Raw genomic sequence first — 25303 nt, forward strand, 5'->3', positions numbered from 1 at the left:
AATATAACCCATCGTGCACAAGGAGACGATTTTGAAAATTCCTAACTATACATAATCAAGTGACATCAGGGTAAGAGCGAGGGTTTCATCTGCATCTGCAAACACTTCTGTTGTCTGAGTTGAGCCAGACTTCTTGCTAGGCTGGAGTCTCTTTCCCTCCAGCCACTTTGTGTTCGAGGGCGACGACATACTCTAATGCTTATGGAGAGAGAAACAGAACATTTGGCTGTTTCTAGGCCATCGAAACGAAATAATATAGCGTTTGCGGACGTCCTAGACGAGGCATTTTAATGTTTTGTGGACACAGAAATGGAATGGTCTGCACTAGAAAGCAGAAGGAGACGACTTTGGCAATAATCAGTGATGGAAACCTGTGCGGTAGACTTTTAAGAGAAAAACCTTTGGATAACGAACACAAATCTAGGAGTACTTTAGAAGAGAATTCGGTGGGAATAATACTTCTCTCAGTAACCTTCTATCTACGGAACTGTTCCGCAGGTCACGGCAACACGTATACGAAGGAGTTACGGATCTTCGAAGGCATTCTTCGAGAATCGTTAACATCGTGTTCAAAATTCTATACCGGTATATCCCATAGAAAATTTCTGATACAATATCATTAGTAACAATAGACTTACCCCACCTCCTTACTTCTCATCAAAGAGGCTCAGTTCTTTGACTCTGGATTTTTAGATTACAAGACGAGCCGAAAATAAACATATCGAAAACAAAAGTTTGGATTAAGTGATTAAAAACCGGTCTAATGCATATCATATACGATCGAGGACCGTGAGGTGTTTGCCGAGTCAATATACACTAAATATGGGCAAATATTCTATAGATGAGATGATTCAGTTGGATGTAAACACTATCAGTGGAACAGGTGGACGAGTTAATGAAAATGATGATGGGAGCTGGATTGTATGGTGAGGGTTCAATAAATGTCGGAAAAGTATAAGTGAGAGAACATCTAAATATATGATTAAAGTAAAAGAGATACCAAGGTGTGGAAGCGCGTTAATGATCACTATCTAAGTCTGTGATGAATGGTTAAATATGGAACATGTGAGTTGGCTTAGGTGGAGGAGGACATAGACAATGCTGCCATAAAGATGATAAGAATGAAACAGAAAAAATAAAGATTGGATGAGATGGCTAAAGATAGCTCGAGAACATGAGGGCAGAGTGAGAAAAGGATCGTACCCGTGTATATGATAGGAAGATCGAAAAACCATTAATAGGATTAAAAGGTAATCTGATCCTCTAAGACTGAAATTATACGATGCACAGAATCATGAGATATGCGATGATTCTGACATACGATATACCATCATGCAGCTTTCTTCAAATTATACTGACTTGGGTTTTCTCTTCTCTGGGGAAAGGACTCACCTGATTTCGCCGGGGTAATGGGTAGAACGTAGTAGCATGGGGTAACTGAGAGGCGAGAGCATGGGGATTTCTTCTTCTCAACGAGTTTCGACAAGGACTTCTTCAGGAGGTTTACTTGATCTCCTGCAGACGGCTTTTGTCAAAACGAGTCCAGGACTGTAAATTCTTAGCGCTTTCTTTTCAGTTTTTCCCTACTACATTCTGCCTACTTCAGAAGTTTGGTTCCACTTCCACGTAATGCGACTTTTACTCGTTTTTTTTTGCCCGTATCTGTCTATTCATTTATATCTGAGAGTAAGCGGGGCAGACAAGTATTGTTCGCTGGCGATGCAGCCTTGCGCTAAATCTCCTGTGCCAAAGGCTGTTCTGAAAGCGTTCCTTTTATAGGAAAATCCATTTCAGAGGCAGCGATCGGATAATCTGATTTAGGACGTTAAAATCCTGGTCATTTGACATTAAGCCTCAATTACTTCTCTTTAATTTTCTTATTGTCTGAGCCATATCCTTTTTTTTTTTTCTCTTTTTACAAAATTTACATGAAGTAAACAGCAAAAGGTGAAGTGAGGACATTTTTTGGCCCTAAAAATGTTTAAACATTAGATTTTCTTTCTAATGTAAAGTTCGTATATTCAGAAGGGACAATTGGCTGACTGTAGGCTTCGAGTTCAGATGCTCTAGTCCACAAATTACACACCAGATGGCTATGAAACCGTGATAATGAACGTGTTATCGTCACGAGATGCTACAAGTCTGGGATTTGGGTCTTGCCTTAATATCTTGACACATCTTGATGATTTTCATTTTCGTTCTATGCAGTTTTCAGTGAACAACGAAAATAATTTCATTGTGTAGTATGTCGATGCACTTGCATGGTTTTCAAGGAGCATATGTTTTATAATGATGTTTGCTATGTCAAAGGGGGGAAGATACGAAGACATCGGACGTGTGTTGCAGCTCTTTCAAAATATTTCTCAGACTGTCACTGTTTACTTAAGATCGGAAAGACAATATTGGGAAAAATGGCTCATTCAACTTTCAACTCTTTGTTCGATCAATGTCATATTCTGATTCTCTTCGTCTCAGTTGAGAGCAACCAACAGGTTCAGAAATACCAGGCTGCTTGGTTCAGGTCCTTCGGAATTTTCAATTGTCGAATCCTATTTGGACAAATATTCTGAGAACATAAATACTTTTAGATTGCACTCTCCTGAAATAGTACGTCCTTAGACTTTATTATCATTAAGTTTCTTGAACTCTGCTTTTGCACTTCAACTGATCTTACTTAAGTGGCATTATTGATGCTTCTACGCATATCACACAATGATGAAATGAGTAATACTATACGTATCACACAATAATGGAACGTGTAAAACATGTAGGAGTATCACTGATTTCACTTAATCTGATTCATTTCAACGCTGAGCTCACTTAAAAAAATCCGAATGTCCCTCTCCCATCACCACTGGAAGGGGCAGATGCGCGACTATATCTCTTACTCTGTCATAATTCAGCTGGGAAGATATTGCGATATTCTGTACACCAAAACTGACAGTACAACTCCATTAGTCCCTAGCGCTCGAAACGTCTCTCCTGTTTCGTGCTACGTAAGGGAACGATACGCGTGACGCTGGGAGCAGTGTTATCCATGTGATATACTCATGGAACTACGGAACTCCTTTGGAACGATGGTCAACAAGGAACACAGTGACTTGATGTGTGGAGGGACCTGGCACATAACTAAATACAGGAGGAAAGTTGAGGGGGGAAAAAAAATTACGGTTTTCGTTGGCATTCACCAAATTCCTTTGATCATGCACATCTTGCGAGCTTCACAACCAACTTGCAAAGTTACACACAGGGAGGAGGGACGAGAGGCTAATGAAGCAGGGTTTGGTCTGTGATCATATTAGGATATACGAGAGAGGGAACATAAGGCACGGGGGTCCTGTGTGTGATTTTTTAGTAAGGGGCAACGTACCTACATGGTATATATGCAAGTGTCTCATGGGAAGGGCCTCTCTGGCGTGATAGCGTTGGACGGGGGGACCTTGCCGAGTGTGGAAATTACAGGTGATGAAGAGAATGCCAAATGTGCAAGCACCGGGAAGGAACAGTCAGTTTACTCCGAGTGTAAACGCTGGTTGTGGTTAGAATACGTGGCTGTAAATCTTAGGGAAAAGCCTTTGCTGTGTAAATTGAGAGCAAAGTATAGCTTAGAATGGAAGTACTTGGAAAGGTGGTAAGCTTGAGTTGGAGGAAGCAAATCTGATGTGTACATGCTAGGTAGGGGTAGAAACCCGGTGTGTAAATGCTACAATAGGAGTGGATATCTGTTGTATAATTGCTAGGTGTGGTTGGAAACCTGGTTTATAAATGCTAGTAGGTAGGAGTAGCATATATGCTAGGTGGGCTTGGAAACTTGGTGTTTAAGTGCTAGGTTGAGGTGGAAACCTGGTATGTAAATGCTGGTTAAGAGCGGGATACCTAGTACTCCAATGCTGGCATCTGGTAAGTCAAGATACCTGGCGTACAAGGACCAACGGAGGGTCTCACACGTACCTGGTGTCACAAGGCTGGAGGCTGGGGTCAGGTAGAGTGTGGCGCTCTAGGAGGTGAGGGCATGGCACACCGCCTCCATGCTGCAGCGCAGAGCTGGTCCTTCGACGCTCGCGCACCTCCCGCACCACCTGCAGGACCAAACCACAGACGAGGTTAGATGAGCACCTGACGACACCAATTTAACAGTAACTGACGATCATTCAACTCGGCCAATTTTACAGCAGCTGACTATAATTCAACACGATAATTCAACCTGTTTACTCTAGCACCTGTTGCTGATGAAGGGGTTTGCACGATAATGACCAGTTCTGTAAGGTCGTGAAGTTTACCAGCTCTTCAGGGAAGTAATTAATGTACATTCAATGGGAGGGTGAAGGGGAGTGCTTGAGGAAGATCATGAAGCATTAAAGAATAAAGTTCTTTTGTAAAAGTCTTAATCTATTTACAACATTTATCTTAACGAAGAGGTCAGTGTATAATTGAAATTATCACTGAACATATATAGATCAATAGATCAATACATAGATCAATACATAGTATTAACAAACAAGTACTTCAAAAGATGACTTATTCTGGATCTTGTAGGAAAGAAAGAGGGTAATCTGCACAGAAGACGTGAGAGTGTATTCGCGTTATGAAAGATGATTTCGCATAGGCGTTTGATGATGAATTAGATACGGTGATATTATAAATAATATGATGTCCAGCTCACACATTATGCTCAGCATGGATCTCAAATGTGATACATCCATTTGTGACTGTAGAAATCATCCCAGGTTAAAATGGCACGAGAAGAATCAGACAAAAAAGATAGTAAAACTGTCTTAATTGGTATTCAAGATTCTCGATTCAATAAGATGTTCATCCAAGTCTCCAGTCTAATCCTCCTTTAAAAAGATAAGAGATCATTGTGGCGATGAACAAGAGTCTCCCATTCATTAAGATACGATTACCTCCGAACTGGAAGCATAGCTGATATGAACAGAAACGCTGGAGCAATTGATTACAGTTTCTATCTAACATCCACAGACGAGTTAGGAAGATGGGAACTAGTCAGGAAACTGTCAAAGTTTAAATTTCAAGTGAGGTAAGTCTTTTAATGCTGTTGTTACTCACATGTCTTGGTGTTGGAATCAATGGCAACATAAACTGCAGCGAGCTGGTAATCTACGCACATTTGTTCATTAAAATTACATTAAGGTTCTGATGACGCTCTGAAAACTGCGAACCTGCTACGAGAGAAGTTCATCTTTGCATAAATCCGTGAACATGGAATACAACGTGCAGTATTGCAAGCTTATATAACAGCTATATTTACTCCGACGAGGAAGTATCATAGATGAAACAAAATATACAACAGAAAGCTATTCGACAACGCAGAACTGAAACAGGGTTACATAGAATTAAACAATCTTTGTTATGCTAATCCCAGTTTAATCCTTCATGATCCTGAAAGATTATAAATGAAAAAAAAGAACATGCCTTATAAACTTTAAGAGATTATTAAGGGGAATAATTTCTTTAGTGTGTCAATGAACTGGGTAATTCACTATTAATGTAAATGTAAATATTATAAAGAAAAAACATTAAAAAGTTAGGGGTAATACGAGTGTAAGATCCGCTCCAGAGAACACGCAAATAGTAATTAGATGTTGTAGTGTGGGTGAAAATGAGGTGGTGAAAGTCGTTTGCTTATTCCATCTAAAGGAACAAATAAAGTTGGCAAATTAGCGAGTTCCTACACATAATAATCAAGTGATATATATATATATATATATATATATATATATATATATATATATATATATATATATATATATATATATATATACAATGTATTATAATATCGTATCATATCCAATGATGAAGAATCATCATGTAATGTGATAACGTGTATGAGAAGATATGCAAGTTACGCATCAATACAAACCGTAAAGTATTAACCCTCTGATTATTTCCGGGGAGGATAATAACACAGTTTATTAGAACGGAATGCCACGCTCACACAACTACAGCTCCCTGAAGATTTGAAGCCCGGGAAAGGCACTGCATAATTCCTCCCTGGTAGTCATCTGTTCTTTTACGAAAGCTTTAGCCACAGACAGAAGTCTTCAGCGGGGCCCAGACTTAAAATATACAGTGAGAAAGAACCAAAGAAACACAGAAGAATAGAAGGAAGAAAAAAAAATGCTATAAAGTAAAGCTTCCCAGAGTTTTGTGGAGCACGTCAGGAGGTAGACAAAAACGACCCACCCTTGAGTTGCTAATGGACATGCGATAATCATATGACACACTGATTTGTGACACGGTGGCTCGCAGAAACGTTACTCGGTCTACCTAATGCTAAGGGATACAACATGCAACCATGTATCTGACTTCTGAAGACTTGGGAACAACAACTGTTGACTTTTGTACCAACAGTTGATGACTTTTGAAGAATTTGTACAAACAACTGTTGACTTTTGTACCAACAGTTGATGACTTTTGAAGACTTGGGACCAACAACTGCTGACTTTTGAAGACTTGGAACCAACAACTGCTGACTTTTGTACCAACAGTTGATGGCTTTTGAAGAATTGGTACCAACAACTGCTGACTTATGTACCAACAGTTGTTGACTTTTGAAGAATTTGTACCAACACTATCTGACTTTTGAAGAATTTGTATAAAAAATATCTGACTTTTGAAGAATTTGTACCAACAACTACTCTGACTCTTGAAGCATTTGTACCAATAACTACTGATTTTTGAAGAATTTATACCAACAGTAGCTGAATTTTGAAGAATTTGTACCAGAATCGCCGACTTGAGAAGAATTTGTACCCACAGCAGTTGACTTTTGAAGAATTTGTGCCAATAGTAGCTGACCTTTGACGAGTTTGTGCCCCAACAATAGCTGGCAATCGACTATGGTAGATCACGAACTCAAATGCTACGAATTTCATGAGGGCCTTGGGTGAGTGCGATGACAGGAGAAGGGATTCCGACCAGCAAATAACAAAAGAGAAATGTATCATGCAATCTGTGTGTGTGTGTGTGTGTGTGTGTGTGTGTGTGTGTGTGTGTGCTCTCTCCATCCACACAGCCAGTAGAAGAGGGAATCTCTCAGGTAGGTCCACCAGTGACTTGCGCGTAACTCGGCAAAAGTTCGGAGTTCTTTGAAGCTACGAACACGGACTGTAATAAGCTTAGCCTCCTGAGGCCAACAGCTTTAGCTCTGACGGGCTGCATTTTGTTGTCCCTCTAACTCCCTCAAGAGATTTTCCTCGACCAAGCTTTCTCGGAGAAGACCTCTTTAAGCATCACCGAGGAAATGGAACAGCAAAATATAAAAAAAAAAAGAAAATAAAAAGGGAAAAGATAACATTCCAGGCGGCGCTCCGGTCTGGAAAGAAGGCATGGACTAGATATGGTGCCTGTAACGTAGTCAGAAACCATGGAGATTTTTCCCTCAGCCAAGAGGCAGCATCTTATGTGAGGAGCACCAGCCGGTCTGGCTAAGTTCAGAGGGCAACGGTATCGTTTACATGTCTGCTGGGCTGGCGTGGCCGAAGGCGCCAAGAGCCTGATGTGTGTAAAGTATACTAAGAGGAGGAGGTTCTTGAATTCCCTTTAAGATTTATCAATCTTAGCACGTAGGATACTGGTCAGTGTACAGTATATTTACTAATATGAATACTATATGATGATAATAATAATAACAATAATAATAATAATAATAATGATGATAGATAATAACAATAATAATAACAATAATAATAATAACGATAAAAATGATGATAGTAATGATAGTATGCGATTCTCATTACAATTTTCAGGACCTGTCAGAGGTACAACAGTTCTAGATGAATGAAATTTAATGATTTTTTAATAAGTAAGACAGATGAGACCTTTACATTCACTGTATTTCCAAATTCATAATTAGAATTACCTTTCCTATCCATTTTTCTGCCTAGTAATAACGCTAGAAAAAATGTGATACGTCTTATTCATATATTATGCTCTTACTATCGTCAATCCACGTCGTGTATGGTGAAGTAAATTTCATTTTCTTTGTAGGAATCTCCAGTTACGTCCACCACCGCTCGTCACATGTTGGGGGTAGGAGAGGTTAGGGCTCCTCCGGGGTTAGGAGTTACTCTGGGGTTGGATAATGGTGGGATGTAGATATTTCTCTGGGGTTTGGGAACTCATTTCTTCCCCCACTTAAGTCCACATGTCACTTTCTCTCCCTCTGCATCATACCCATTTGTCCAGATATGTTATTTCCCTGACATGTCACTAGCTCTCTCTCTCTCTGCATCGTACCCATTTGTCCAGATATGTTATTTCCCTGACATGTCACTAGCTCTCTCTCTCTCTGCATCGTACCCATTTGTCCAGATATGTTATTTCCCTGCTGTATTTCCTCGTTGATTTCCTGGACGCTGCTTGACGACTCGTCTTCAAAGCGTGTGTGAATTGCTCCTTGCAAGAAGCTGTCTTGCTGCCGTCATGTCGTGGGCGGACGAATTAAAAGAGCCTCCTCTGGTTTTCATTGACGCCTGACACGTGTCAATCATGACCAAAAGGTGTTCAGACAACGTCTGAGTTCCAGAAAGACGAGTCTTCGGGGAATCTTCATGAAGAGTGTTTCCAGTCGACGTATTGGTTGGTCTTCCATTCCCACACAAGTTTCCTAACGAGTCTTGAGAGTTCTGACGGCTTAGACACTCTCTCTCTCTCTCTCTCTCTCTCTCTCTCTTCCTTGTGTTTGATTCCATCGTAAGTCCTGTTGTTGTCGTCAGTGTACTGAAAGGGTCTCTCAACATACCTTCATTCATATCTAACACTTTCACTCATAGCCTGGGTTGCGATATGGATAGAACTCTCAACCGGACGATACTCCAGTATGATGTACAGTGTACAGTTATGTTTACTGATAAATATTTTCTCTTCTTCTTTACTGAAAAGACTTTCCTTTACCTTTTGTGTGACCTTCAGATCTTCGTAATCTAATTCCTCCTTCATCTTTTAAGTCGCCTTATAATTCTGTCTGTATTCTATTTAGTACATCTATAGAATCAGTATACTGAACTATACAAGTCTTGGGTTTGCAGGTAGGCAGGCAGCAGATGACTACAATAGAGTCAAAGGCAGAGTGAGAACTTTACCTTCACCAGCTGGAGCTTAGGTTCAGCCTTCCCGGAACCCAAGTCATCCGTCCTTCCTCTCCTCCTCTCCTCTTTCCTCCTGCTAACTTACTGTCCCTGTCGTCTGTCTGCTTATTTATCGTCAAGGCTTTCTGTCACTCTTGTATATTCCCTGTCTCGTGCAATGCCAGGTAACTCAAAATAACCTTGTATTAACCAAAAACAATATATATATATATATATATATATATATATATATATATATATATATATATATATATATATATATATATATATATATATATACTACAAAATAATTGATCGCAGTTTCTTGTGTTAGCGAGGTAGCACCAGTAAGAGACAAAGAAAGGTCGCATCTGCTCACATCCATTCTCTAGCTGTCATCATGTGTAATGCACCAAAACCACAGCCCCGTGTCCACAATCAGGCCCTTTCCATGGTTTCCCCGGCCGCTCCACACACCCTGGTTTAGTCCATTGATAGCACGTCGACCCCTGCATACCAACATCGTTCCAGTTCACTCTATCCCGTACACGCCTTTCACCCTCTTGCATGTTCAGTCCTCTATCACTCAAAATCTTCTCCAGGTTATAGATTCGCAAATACAGGCAAAGCCAACACATAGCGTGTCTCAAAATTGGACGGGTTTGGCTGAGCAGCTGACCATGGCGGCCCTGGTAGGTTAATAATACATAGTGCAATTCGCCTTGCCTCAGAGAGACGTGGCTCAACAGCCTTGATCCCTTGTGTTTAGGTTTAATAAGCTTCCCCGTTCATTAAGACGCGTCTGGGTACGTGTGCGAGACAATTACTAAACTTCGACTGCTTCTTAAATCTGATTGTGAGGAGCATCCTTCAATGTCCTAAGTAAACTTTCGGGACATTATTAGATTATATCAAATGTGTGTCTTTGTGGGTACGACAGTGCGTTTATATACCTATGTGCTTGTATATGTACGCGTAATACATATATACAATACTGACTGTTATATTTCACTCTTGTGTCTCCCCTGATGATGTGATTATTACACGAAAGTGCACTTGGGAACTTTTCGTGTTTCATTTTTCCCGTGGACTCATAGGAATATATATATATATATATATATATATATATATATATATATATATATATATATATATATATATATATATATATATATATATTCCTGTTTACGCCGAGTGACCATTCATTTATCGACGGATCCCAATGAGAGGATAAGGGTTAGGATGGCGCTATATATCGGGTGTTCACTACGAGGCGGAACTATGAATATAAGAACACAATAACCAATGAACCTTGATGACTCGAACGCTGGTGGCAAATTCCTGCATCGCATTTTCTCTTTCTTTCTCAATTTCCCTGGGGGTAGAGGAGACACTGCCGGAATCTGGTAAAAGAGACACGAAGGCATTTTGGACAAAAGCGGATCGTTTCCTTCCTACTGGGTAGCGTTCATTAAAATGCTTTGACGCGGCTGATATGCATGACGTCACTGATGACAGAACCCTCTGAATGGATGACGATTGCCTTGAGCTAATCACAAGACGTCAGCGATGAAGTGATCCATCTGGATGTGTCTCAGGGCATCCTGCGGCCATATAGGCTGAATTTCTTCCACCCTTTTTTGGTCGTCCATAGAAACGATCAATAGGAGAGAGATTACTAGCTAAAGATAGCTCTCTCTCTCTCTCTCTCTCTCTCTCTCTCTCTCTCTCTTACCATGTTCTTTCCCTACTCCTAGCCTCATGATCTACTCTTCCTCCTCTCAAAGATGAAACTAACGAAAGAAAATATCGAATTCGATACTAAACTGCTCCAGTCTGGAGGCACACACGCACCCTTCCTCTGTCTTTAATGTCCTCACAGCCTCCCGACCACCCACCTTCTAACCATCCCCGACCATTTACTATAAATCCCACAACACTCACGATCGTGCTTTACAGCGGGAGACAAGTGAGCAGAGGGACCACCACAGATCGTCGGGTTTTGATCCAACTTGACACGCGGGAATGTGTGCGCCTGTGTATGTGTGTGTGTGTGTGTGTGTGTATGTGTGTGTGTATGTGGGATAAATGGTACGTTTGTAGGTAATTACAGCTGCAACCTTAGTGGCCCGTGGTGCCCGGTACGGCAACATGCTGGCGCTGTAATTACTGCAGGACTAAAGGGCTTTACGCCCGTCTCTGCTGGATTAAAGCCGCTCCCTGCATGTTAGCAACTCACTCTCTGCTAACTGGCATTCACCTGGCTCCCTCCCAAGTACATCCAGCCCTCCCTCTTGCTCGATATATATATATATATATATATATATATATATATATATATATATATATATATATATATATATATATATATATATATATATAGATAGATAGATAGATATAATAGATGTAATAGATAAGATATAGATGTAATAGATAAGTGTAAATGATACACCTGCAAATTTAGAGGAAAAAATGAATTAAACAGTGACAGCAAACATCCACTCCAAACCTTTTCCTGTTAGCGCTGAAGAGGATTATGCAAGAAGCAGGCTTCAACTCCCCAGCTAACTCGATTTGGAATCTCTTCTTACGAGCGAACTCGCTACATAATCCAAGGAGATGCTCGCTCAGCAACCTGGAGGCAAGTGGCTTTTATGACGTGGGAATTACCTTCTCTTTTAGTTCTTACATCTCTGGCCGAGAGGAGTCACTGTGGTCCCGAGAAGGTCGCTGGCACCTGCATGATCAGTTGCGTTCTTCAAAAGCGCCAGCGCACGCTTATGCATTCGCTGGGAACCTGTTTCCACCGTTGCACTTTGAAGAACAACTACTGTAGCTCTCAATAAGTTCGCTGAGCTACATTTGATTCTCAGATGGACTATCGCGGCACCACAAATTCGCCGAGTCCTGTCTGATCCGTCGTCTTCTACGGAAGCACTACTGTGTGGCTGGGCAAATACCCCCCCCCTGAGACCTGCTTAAACGACCGGTCGTGTTCTACAGACGGATCTGCTCAGCGGAAACTATTGTTTGAGAGTAAGTCATGTTGGAGTTGGCCAGGGAATGCGGTACGTTGCTTGGGCATGCAATTAAGCTCGTCTGAAATCTTTAATGAGGTCTCCGGATTCCCGCAGGAGCTGCAAGGTGGGCGTGTGGTGCGTTATGTGCCCCGGCAGGAGAACTGTGTCGAGCGGTCTGCTCGCTGCTCATATCGTCCGGTATGGGACGCACCCAACGTCTGCAGGTCTAAGAATGTGAAGGAATTTTGAAAGACTTCTTGATTCTCATGATGAGATTATAATGAGACACTAAAAACAATATAGGGAGTATATATATATATATATATATATATATATATATATATATATATATATATATATATATATAAATAAAATGTGCCCTCAAAACTCCTTCTGCAGGAGATGCGTGTTCACCTTCCCAACTCCTGCTACAGGAGGGACAAGTGAGTGTACTTTCCCATCTCTTTCTGCAGGAAGGATTGTGTGTCCCCTCGGGACTTCCTCCACAAGAGGGATGTGTGTACTTCCTCAACACCCGCTGCAGAAAGGGGCGTGGGTGCTTTCTCAACTCCAGCCACAGGGAAGGGCATGTATGCCTTATCAACTCTTGCTGCTGAAAGTGCATGTGGGGCCCCAACTCCTGGTGCAGTGTGTGTGTGTGTGTGTGTGTGTGTGTGTGTGTGTGTGTGTGTTGTGTGTGTGTGTGTGTGTGTGTGTGTGTCACACCCCAACTCCTGCCGGAGGATCATCCACTGAGTAGGGTCAGCAGGACGGGCCTCTGGCTGGTGTCAGCACGGGTGAGTGGCTGGAGGTTGTAGCCTCCCTCGTAACTGCCTGTTAAAACTTTCTGACTTTTAAGTTCTCAAGATCCTTAACACACTGGGGATCCTTAAGCCTAACTTTATCAGCGAGGCAATGATTCACTTCCCAAGACTTTCTTTATTCTGTTCTTTTTCTTTTTTTTAGCAGCGAGGTTAAGATACTGAAACAATCTGTGAACTCTTTAATTCACCTCATATCAAAGTGCAAGATATACTACTCTGTCTTCCTAAGAGAGGAAGGTCTCTTTGCCACATTCGATCGAGTCTTTATAAACAGGATCTACACCAAGAGTGACAGAGGGGAAGACGAGTCGAGGCGACGTTCCAAAACTCGCAAGTGGAGACTTGAGACGCTTGTAATTTGCAGCGTGGGACGCGTTTCACAAGGCAAGCCTCATACTCCGGGCAGCCCCCAAGCCTGTGCCGCGAGCGCTGTTTATTAAGGCCGAGAATGCCTGCAGGGAAGGAGTAAAGGGAGAAGAATGGCATGAGAGAACACGGGAATGTTTAATTTGCTCGGCTATTCACTACGCTGAATTCCCGACATTCACAGGAGACACGAAGTCGTTGGACATATAGGAATCTTGGAGAAAACTACGTATTAATGGTAACGAATCTGCCAGGTTGTTATATATATATATATATATATATATATATATATATATATATATATATATATATATATATATATATATATATATATATATATATATATTCCTATGAGTCCACGGGGAAAATGAAACACGAAAAGTTCCCAAGTGCACTTTCGTGTAATAAGCACATCATCAGGGATGATGATGATTATTACAAGAAAGCGCACTTGGGAACTTTTCGTGTTTCATTTTCCCCGTGGACTCATAGGAATATCTTCACCACGCATAAAACTGTGATCCTTTCCAATATATATATATATATATATATATATATATATATATATATATATATACTAAGGTTGTGGCCTGATTTCAGTCCGTATAGCATAAATATTCATTTCCAAGGATAAACTCGACTAAAACTAGCAGAACACTGATCATCCATCCTCTTCATCACGTTGCATCTACAGCCACGCATGGTGTTGGATCCCATACCCGGAATTCCGCCCCCAAAACACCAACACGTGAAAAGGTTAGGACAATGAGAGCGGCAGTCGGTGGCATCTTTATTTGTCTTTTAGGAGTTCTAACTTTGGTGGCTGAGGGAACAAGGCTTGCCCGCTTTGTTCTTGCCAAACTTATGGAACTCCACAAAGTCAAATAAACTTTTATTTTTCTTGTTTCACCTTCATCGTGTCTCGGCAAGTGGCTTAGACTTCTTCATGTGCTCTGCGTGTATTGGTTATGTCATGGAAGTCTGTGCGATGCTTCAGTGACGAAAAAAAAACACACACATACACCTCTATTCAGCTTCTGGCTTCGTGTTCATATATATATATATATATATATATATATATATATATATATATATATATATATATATATATATATATATATATATATATATATATATTTTTTTTTTTTTTTTTTTTTTTTTTCATACTATTCGCCATTTCCCGCGATAGCGAGGAAGCGTTAAGAACATAGGACTGGGCCTTTGAGGGAATATCCTCACCTGGCCCTCTTCTCTCTTCCTTCTTTTGGAAAATTAAAAAAAAAAAACGAGAGGGGAGGATTTCCAGCCCCCCGCTCCCTTCCCTTTTAGTCGCCTTCTACGACACGCAGGGAATACGTGGGAAGTATTCTTTCTCCCCTATCCCCAGGGAATATATATATATATATATATATATATATATATATATATATATATATATATATATATATATATATATATATATATACATATATATATATATATATATTCGTATATATGCATATGCAATAATAGATAGCAGATAATAGCGCGCGCTGCGTCGCTTACATGCGTAAGAAAATCTCTGAATTTTCCTTTCGAACATGGAATAGTTAAAGATAGATCTGTGTTTCATCATGCCAGCTAATGGCTCTCTGTTTCATCATAATTAGTTCAAAGATATTAGAAAAAATATATCAATGCCAAAAAAAAAAATCATTAGACCATTTTATTGTGTCTCCCTACTTATTTTAATTTCCGATTCAAAGGTTTATAATTTAAAACTTGTTGATGAGGTGTATAATTACCAAAAAGTTTCGGCTTCCTCTCATAAAAGCTGTGCCGAAAAAAAAAAGGGTGGGGTGGGTGGGTGGGTGGGTGGGTTGGGTGGGTGGGGTGGGTGGGTGGGTGGGTGGGTGGGTGGGTTGGGTGGGTGGGTGGGTGGGTGGGGTGGGTGTGGTGGTGGTGGGAGGAAGCGGGGGGGGGGGCGTTATTTTGCAATTATATCAGCAAGAATTGTTAAATGCAGCATTAAACACGTGTTGGGTACGGTTTAACGTTTAATTACATGTAAATGAAATTTTGCCTCTTTATAAAACGGACATAAATATCGGAAGTAATCTATATACATTGCCGGTGATCTGTCATTATAACCAGAAGCCTGCCTAATTCCACGTAATAATTACAATAGAGAATGTGATGAACATTCAAGTGCATACGGAAGCGTATACACCCACACGGAGACGTACATACACAGAAATATGGATCTAAATGCACACACACACACACACACACACACACACACACACACACACACACACACAATGAAACTAACAAATCCACATCTGTATTCATTAAAATATTCTTTAACTTTAACTTACTGTTACTTTACATTTGATATTTAATGAAATGAGGATGGGTTACAGTGAATGCAAGTCCTTGGATCACTATCTTGAAGGTAACAAAGTGAAGGAATTAGCGCATACGGCACGAGTTTGGTCACCCTACTTGAGAAATAATAGAGATATGCTGGAGAAAGTCTAGAAGAAGGTAAAGAAATTAGTGCTTGAAATAAATTAGCCGAACCATATTGAAAGCTACGACTTGCTCATGGTAGAAGGTAGATAGACACACAAATAGATAGAAAGATAGATAGATGGACAGCTAGATAGATGTATAGATGATAGATAGATAGATAGAAAGATAGATAGATACAGATAGATAAACAGACAAATAGATAGATAGATACATAAATAGATGGATAGATAGATATATGGAGAGATAGTTACATAGATGATAGGTATAGATGGATGGATGGATGGATGGATGGATGGATGGATGGATGGATGGATGGATGGATGGATAGATAGACAGATAGATAGATAGATAGATAGATAGATAGATAGACAGATAGATCAGTCCTAGAAGATGAAGAGCGAACGATCACCTAGAGGGGTTAGCAAGAAAATAAGTAAGAAAAAGATTTGAAAAAAAAAAATGAGATGCAAGAAGATTGTTCACTGATAAGAGATAGATATGGAAAACGTGACAACACTTGTATGGCAGAGAAGATACGTCGCCACCGGAGTCCAGTGAATATATAACACTCTCCCTGTCCACACCAGGAGACAAATGTAAACAAATCATTACTCGAACGTTTTCACACACATACACAAAAGTTTTTAAACCAGGTTGATGATATCAAATGTGAAGCGATCTTCTACAGATGTAAAAGATTTTGCCCAGCAGAAACCTTAACATGCAATTCAGCTTAACTTCTGGTTGGAAAGATGCAGAGAAGTACTTGTATAACACAACCGTAGACGCGCGAAGAAGATGGGAAATGATCATGTGAATGCAGACACACGAATACGGTTCATAAAGTTTAATGATATTAGAGAAAGCTCAGGAGATGGACCCCTACGTATGTATAGCTCCCTTTTCATACAGTACAGTCAGGTGATCATGAATAGGTAAGTATATATTCGTCATAAATGATATGCTTGTTATTGATATTTCGACAGCAATGATGATGATACAAATACTAATGATAATAATGATAGTTATCATACTCATAGATCACTAAAAATAATAATAATGATAATAATTACAACAACAATAATAATAATAATAATAATAATAATAATAATAATAATAATATTAATAATAATAATAAAAATAATGATAATAATAGTAATAACAATAGCAATAATAACAAAACAACAATAATAATAATAGTAACAACAACAATAATAACAATAATGATAATGAATTACAATAATCATGATAATAATAATAATAATAATAATGATAATAATAATAATAATAATAATAATAATAATAATAATAATAATAATATCAATGATAGCAATAATAATGATAATAATAATAATAATAATAATAATAATAATAATAATAATAATAATAATAATGATAATGATAATAATCATAATAACAATATTAATGATAACAATAATAATGATAATAATAATAATAATAATAATAATAATAATAATTTCAAAACACCCTCTTCTGCTCTCTCAACCACGCTCTTTTTATTTCCACACATCTCTCTTACCCTTACGTTACTTACTCGATCAAACCACCTCACACCACACATTGTCCTCAAACATCTCATTTCCAGCACATCCATCCTCCTGCGCACAACTCTATCCATAGCCCACGCCTCGCAACCATACAACATTGTTGGAACTACTATTCCTTCAAACATACCCATTTTTGCTTTCCGGGATAATGTTCTCGACTTCCACACATTCTTCAAGGCTCCCAAAATTTTCGCCCCCTCCCCCACCCTATGATCCACTTCCGCTTCCATGGTTCCATCCGCTGACAGATCCACTCCCAGATATCTAAAACACTTCACTTCCTCCAGTTTTTCTCCATTCAAACTCACCTCCCAATTGACTTGACCCTCAACCCTACTGTACCTAATAACCTTGCTCTTATTCACATTGGAGAGAATGAGTGAGGAAAGATTGACCAAGAGGATATATGTGTCGGAGGTGGAGGGAACGAGGAGAAGAGGGAGACCAAATTGGAGGTGGAGAGATGGAGTGAAAAGGATTTTGTGTGATCGGGGCCTGAACATGCAGGAGGGTGAAAGGAGGGCAAGGAATAGAGTGAATTGGAGCGATGTGGTATACAGGGGTTGACGTGCTGTCAGTGGATTGAATCAAGGCATGTGAAGCGTCCGGGGTAAACCATGGAAAGCTGTGTAGGTATGTATATTTGCGTGTGTGGACGTGTGTATGTACATGTGTATGGGGAGGGTTGGGCCATTTCTTTCGTCTGTTTCCTTGCGCTACCTCGCAGACGCGGGAGACAGCGACAAAGTATAAAAAAAAAAAAAAAAAAAAAAAAAAAAAAAAATAATAATAATAATAATAATAATAATAATAATAATGATAATACTCATAATAACAATATTAATGATAACAATAATAATAATATTAATAATAATAATAATAATAATAATAATAATAATAATAATAATAATAATAATAATAAGAGCATCTTACATATAACCACACGTCCGTGGGGCGCGGAGGTAGTGAAACGTGGGTGGTGGACCCCGTAGACTTACTCTCGTGTTATTGATAGGTGGGATCGTACGATACATTATCTTGACAGGTTTTGGTAATGTTTTTGATTTGTAGGGTATAGCTAGTGCGTTTTCTATCTGTTGGGCTTATGAAATGCGTGGTGGTATGTCTATTAAATTTTTGTTTTGGTAATGTTTTTAATATCGACTGGGAAGGTTTTATAGTATTTGTCTCGTAAGCAAAATGCACAATGATAAGTTCGTAAAATATTTCTTATCCCATTAAGACGTGGGTTGCTAAGTCTATGGATTAGCTACTGATTTACAGAAAGTTAGTTTGATATGGAAGCATAATTTTTTGATAGGGTTAGCGAAGCGTGGAGCGTTGAATCAATAGATGGTTTGTTGTGATAATGAAATTTGAGTTGGTAAATACGTCAATACGGTAAATACGTTTGGGCAATCAAATGTTGGTAGGTTATTTCGTTGACTTGTTACTATGTTGGTAAATACGTGAGTTAGTAGCTATGGAGATTTTGGTCGTGTTGGTGAAACGTGGTTTGACATGTTTGAAATCATTTTTATCATTTTTGAATGTTATCAAATTGAAGAGTGCTCTTTCTATAGACTTACTGTATGTTGGAGGTTCCAGGTATATGGGGTCTTAATTGAAATATGAAGAGGGTTAATAAACTTGACGAATAAGAAGAGAACAGGATATAAATCTAAGAATTTTGGAAGGAGTGGAAATTTATCTCCATATTAAATACAGTCAGGTTAGATATGTTAAGAATGACTGTCTGTCGTCATGTTGGAACCTGGTTTGGTGAGTTTATAGAGTTTTCGTTTTGTTTTTGAAATGTGGTTTGGTCAGCCTGACTGTAAAGTACTCATGGACCGCTTGGGGTCGATCCCGCATAGGTTCAAATATTTATTTATTTTATATTTATTTTGCTTTGTCGCTGTCTCCCGCGTTGGCGAGGTAGCGCAAGGAAACAGACGAAAGAATGGCCCAACCCACCCACATACAAATGTATATACATACACGTCCACACACGCAAATATACATACCTATACATCTCAAATGTACACATATATATACACACACAGACATATACATATATACACATGTACATAATTCATACTGTCTGCCTTTATTTATTCCCATCGCCACTTCGCCACACATGGAATAACATCCCCCTCCCCCCTCATATATATATTGTAAATACAGTAAGGTGACCTTAATTAGGGAATTCAGTTACCAATACCGCCTTCGCTAACACTGAAACTTAAAGTTTCACAAGGCTTGTACTGTAAAGGAACAGAGGCTACAGGGTCGCTTTCCAGAACAGCTGAATTGCATGCGGGACGAAAACACAAATTATATCAAAGATGGTGAAGGATTGAGAGAGGCAATGCTATTTGGCGATCATTTTTCCCGCGAATGAATTGAAAATCATACCAAATGACATTGCTATTATCTGGTAACACTACTGTTACCTGATGACACTGCTGTTACCTGATAACACTGTTGTTACCTGATGACACTGCTGTTACCTGATGACACTGCTGTTACCTGATAACACTGTTGTTATCTGGTAACACAGAAACAAACTGAGACATATTTGGCAAAAAGGTAATGTGCGAGATCATTTATAGTTTGGTTCACAGGACTGTGTCTGGCTGTACCTAAAGCTTGACGAGCATATGGATACGTGGAAGACTGTTCAGTTGGTAGACGTGAGGGAGGAACGTGGGTAGTGATCTATCTTTGAGGAAGATATCGTCCTATATATTGCTGGTGGGGAGGGGTGTGCCTGCAGTGTGTGGCTGCATGAATGAGATCATATGCAACGTGGAAGGAGTAAGTTTCTTTCCCAGAATTCATCGCTTCCCATCAAATCATCCATTAAGGAAAACCTTGTGACGCAAAATTGGCTTAATTTTGGGGACGTGGCATGAACATTGTGGCTGAAATATCTCTCTTTCAGGTGAGAGACTTGCAACACAAACTTCATAAGACACTTTGGCAGGGCGGGGAATCAGTTCGTAAAAATCTTGTATTGCACGCGCTGAAGTTAGGTGGTTCAGTGGAGAAGGAAGTGCCTTCAGGGTTGCTAGACCTTGTAGAAGTTATAAATGAGTTCCTGAAGTCCAGAAATGAACATTCTGCACAATGGATTTTCCTTTTCTCGAAAACCCAAGAACGGAATTGAATAGTTTGAACATGAGAATTCATGGAAAAGACAAATAGACACATTGCTTGAAAAAAAGAGAACTAGTTTTGGAGTGCTTTAAATGCAAATTGAATTTATGGAAATCAAATACAATAATCATTCCAACACGTCCAAATGTGATAAAATTGTCGGATCTAGAGGTGAAAATTAATTGGAGCTTTACCAATAATCATTAACAAGATTTTAGCAGTTTAGTGACATATAACCAAGAATGAAGTCATTAGTAAATGTCCTTAGCACAGATTCATGCTTCTGAAACGGCCATTTCATACAAATAATCTTTTCAGATACAAACAAGAAAAAAAAAAATAGACGAACTGAATATTCTAAATTATATTGTTAGTATTCTCATGTAAACCACGAATATCTTTGGGACATACTACTGAGAAAGATTGCTTTCTAAACATTATATTTCATACTGAGCATCGACCTATATTGGTTAATCTCTGTTCGTAGGAATGAAACACATTGAATCAATACATTTTGAATGACGAATTGATAAATGTCTGGGAACTCTCGCCTCGTCGTCTCACATTCCGAATTGCGATAGGTCGACGGATGGAATGTAGAAACTTAACACTCGCTACATTAATGCTTATCTGTGGGTACAATGTCCTCTTCTTCTAAACATATGATCGCTTCGAAGGTCAAACATTTTCTCATTGAATACGCTGAATCCCAAAAATACATTCTGAAGTGGCAAAGGGAAAATCTTGACCTGATTACGGTTGTGTTTTTGATAAATTTCGAGGTAGGTCTCCATTATAGAAAACAAGATGGGGGGATCTCCTACTCGACAAGTAGGAAGGTAAAAAAAAGAAAAATCAGGACATCCACAGCAAGACTCCTGGAAAGGCCAAATGACCCAGAAACTACCAGACGTCGATGTAAAATACCTGCCAGACGCCCAGGTAGGTGGCGACGTCTGCTACACACACACACACACACACACACACACACAGAGCCACAGCTCGCCAGATAGCTCCCGTGGCTGAAAGAACGATTTAGTCCAGAGTGGACGAATCACGCCCGAGTTCCACCACGTCTCCAATAACTTCCATCAGATTCAATGCTAAATCGAACAGGGAGTTGAAATACGATACGTCCCATCGGCGGTAATCGTTTTGTGGAACCTGCGTCAGGAGTGGGTACACGGCAACATCTAGGTCACAGGTAAAGCAAGGGTAGAAAAAGTGTGAAATGTAGCGTGAGGAGACCAGACGATGCGTGCTAGATGTAAGTATGATAAATCAAGGAACAAATGTGTCTCGTTCCTCACTCTGACGCGATACTGAAGGTGGAGCGAGAGTATATAAGTGTGGAAAGGATAATCAGTGGCAGAAAAGGTTTCTATGTTCATATTAACGCGTTACAGAAGGTGGAGTTATGAAATCAACGGGGAAAAAAAAAATTGGTTTTCCTGGTGTGTCATACTAATGGGGCAGCGATGGGGTGTGGATCGTGAGTATGATACGACGTAGACAAGGCTTCCTGGCACTTCATACTAACGCAGTGGTCATCAGTAGGGAACGCCAGTAAGTGTAGACTATGATAAGTCGCCGATAAGGTCGATAAAGAATTGGACCTCAATGCAGTACTTGAAGGTGGTGGCTTACGTGTATATGTAGAGGGCATACGATGCCGTAGATCACCTCTACGATATATAACAAGGTGGAGTGGATGGGTATGGAAGCACCCAGCTCAACTACTCAGCCAAGAGAGCAATATGGAATGTGTGGAATCATTGTTGTGGGAATTTCATATAAATCAAACCCCGCTGGGACCCACACTGGAGTGTGTGTGTGTGTGTGTGTGTGTGTGTGTGTGTGTGTGTGTGTGTGTGTGTGTGTGTGTGTGCGTTTAGGACAGGAGACTCGTATTATTCAAGTTTTTCTCGCGGTAAGAAATGTCTTACGTCTTCCATTAGGAGAATTGTGATGACACACACACAAAAAAGGCCACTAATGATGATTAGGTCATTACTCAAGAGGTTTATATCCTCGAAGACTCAACAAGTCACATCTGACCAAAGATATGACATTAAAAGATTAGAATACTCAATCAAAGGCTTTTTCTTTCTCCCTCCTTTCCCTCTGACGTCGCAATGGAATAATGGTCGAGATAGAGGGAGTGCGCTGAGTCCAGGTTACATGGAGACCAAAGTTACACAGTAATCCTGCCAGGCTGGCAAACCCTCCCGGCCTCTGCTCAGCCCGGAGGTAAACCTGTTATATATGATCTGAACTATCGAGTCGAGTTATGTATTCCAGCCTGTGATTGTTGGTACGTGTGTGTGTGTGTGTGTGTGTGTGTGTGTGTGTGTGTGTGTGTGTGTGTGTGTGTGTGTGTCGCGGCTTTGCATGTTTACAAAACGAGCATCAACTGCGTCATGTACAACCCAACCCGAAAGCAACCTCCCGCTGCGTCAGGTAAAAGGCGCTCTGCCTTCACTCAAGTCTTCAGTGCAAAATTCTCTAGTGCTCTGAGCGGCGTGGGGGATCTAGTGACACGGTCCCCTCCCGCGGCGGAGACCCACACACACACACCTCCTGCTGGGTCCCATCACGTTACGAGATAAGAAGGGCAAAGCGGGCCGGTGTCTCCATCTGACAACGCTCGCTAGACCCATGTCTACACACACACACACACACACACACACACACACACCACACACACACACACACACACAGAGCCACAGCTCGCCAGATAGCTCCCGTGGCTGAAAGAACGATTTAGTCCAGAGTGGACGAATCACGCCCGAGTTCCACCACGTCTCCAATAACTTCCATCAGATTCAATGCTAAATCGAACAGGGAGTTGAAATACGATACGTCCATCGGCGGTAATCGTTTTGTGGAACCTGCGTCAGGAGTGGGTACACGGCAACATCTAGGTCACAGGTAAAGCAAGGGTAGAAAAAGTGTGAAATGTAGCGTGAGGAGACCAGACGATGCGTGCTAGATGTAAGTATGATAAATCAAGGAACAAATGTGTCTCGTTCCTCACTCTGACGCGATACTGAAGGTGGAGCGAGAGTATATAAGTGTGGAAAGGATAATCAGTGGCAGAAAAGGTTTCTATGTTCATATTAACGCGTTACAGAAGGTGGAGTTATGAAATCAACGGGGAAAAAAAAAATTGGTTTTCCTGGTGTGTCATACTAATGGGGCAGCGATGGGGTGTGGATCGTGAGTATGATACGACGTAGACAAGGCTTCCTGGCACTTCATACTAACGCAGTGGTCATCAGTAGGGAACGCCAGTAAGTGTAGACTATGATAAGTCGCCGATAAGGTCGATAAAGAATTGGACCTCAATGCAGTACTTGAAGGTGGTGGCTTACGTGTATATGTAGAGGGCATACGATGCCGTAGATCACCTCTACGATATATAACAAGGTGGAGTGGATGGGTATGGAAGCACCCAGCTCAACTACTCAGCCAAGAGAGCAATATGGAATGTGTGGAATCATTGTTGTGGGAATTTCATATAAATCAAACCCCGCTGGGACCCACACTGGAGTGTGTGTGTGTGTGTGTGTGTGTGTGTGTGTGTGTGTGTGTGTGTGTGTGTGTGTGTGCGTTTAGGACAGGAGACTCGTATTATTCAAGTTTTTCTCGCGGTAAGAAATGTCTTACGTCTTCCATTAGGAGAATTGTGATGACACACACACAAAAAAGGCCACTAATGATGATTAGGTCATTACTCAAGAGGTTTATATCCTCGAAGACTCAACAAGTCACATCTAACCAAAGATATGACATTAAAAGATTAGAATACTCAATCAGAGGCTTGCTTTCTTTCTCTCCTTTCCCTTCTTACGTCGCCATGGAATAATGGTCGAGATAGAGGGAGTGCGCTGAGTCCAGGTTACATGGAGACCAAAGTTACACAGTAATCCTGCCAGGCTGGCAAACCCTCCCGGCCTCTGCTCAGCCCGGAGGTAAACCTGTTATATATGATCTGAACTATCGAGTCGAGTTATGTATTCCAGCCTGTGATTGTTGGTACGTGTGTGTGTGTGTGTGTGTGTGTGTGTGTGTGTGTGTGTGTGTGTGTGTGTGTTGCGGCTTTGCATGTTTACAAAACGAGCATCAACTGCGTCATGTACAACCCAACCCGAAAGCAACCTCCCGCTGCGTCAGGTAAAAGGCGCTCTGCCTTCACTCAAGTCTTCAGTGCAAAATTCTCTAGTGCTCTGAGCGGCGTGGGGGATCTAGTGACACGGTCCCCTCCCGCGGCGGAGACCCACACACACACACCTCCTGCTGGGTCCCATCACGTTACGAGATAAGAAGGGCAAAGCGGGCCGGTGTCTCCATCTGACAACGCTCGCTAGACCCATGTCTACACACACACACACACACACACACACACACACACACACATATATATATCAAACAGAACGTGAGCGTATTGCATATATGAGTGTGTGTATGGGAGAATGTGTGTAAGGCATGTGTGTGTGTGCGTGTGTGTGTGTGCGCAAATATCCGTTCTATTTGTTAATACCCAATTTACGGTACGTGGAGGGAATTCTACGCTCGTGAGGCGAAAACTCTTGACATTTTTCATACAAATTCATAAAGCTTCTGTTCGCTGTTTGAATTTCATCATTACAATCATTCAACTCGTCCACAGATATAAAGTAGTTCTTCGTAATTTTTCTTGATAGCTGTCGACGATGTCAAATGAGTCTAGAAGTTTGGAGGGTTGGATCAAGTCACCA

At 40.5% G+C, this 25303-nt stretch overlaps 1 protein-coding gene across 2 annotated transcripts in view; it reads right to left on the reverse strand.

Annotated features, from left to right (window-relative positions):
- LOC139747472 (thrombospondin type-1 domain-containing protein 7B-like) overlaps positions 1-25303 on the reverse strand; it is a 752245-nt gene that overhangs the window by 92256 nt on the left and 634686 nt on the right. For both annotated transcript variants that reach the window (XM_071659834.1, XM_071659835.1), the window contains one exon: positions 3952-4079. In XM_071659834.1, the coding sequence (XP_071515935.1) occupies positions 3952-4079 (128 nt within the window). The remainder of the gene's footprint in view (positions 1-3951; positions 4080-25303) is intronic.

The sequence above is a fragment of the Panulirus ornatus genome, chromosome 68 (genome assembly GCF_036320965.1).
Source record: "Panulirus ornatus isolate Po-2019 chromosome 68, ASM3632096v1, whole genome shotgun sequence".
Lineage (NCBI taxonomy): Eukaryota > Metazoa > Arthropoda > Malacostraca > Decapoda > Palinuridae > Panulirus > Panulirus ornatus.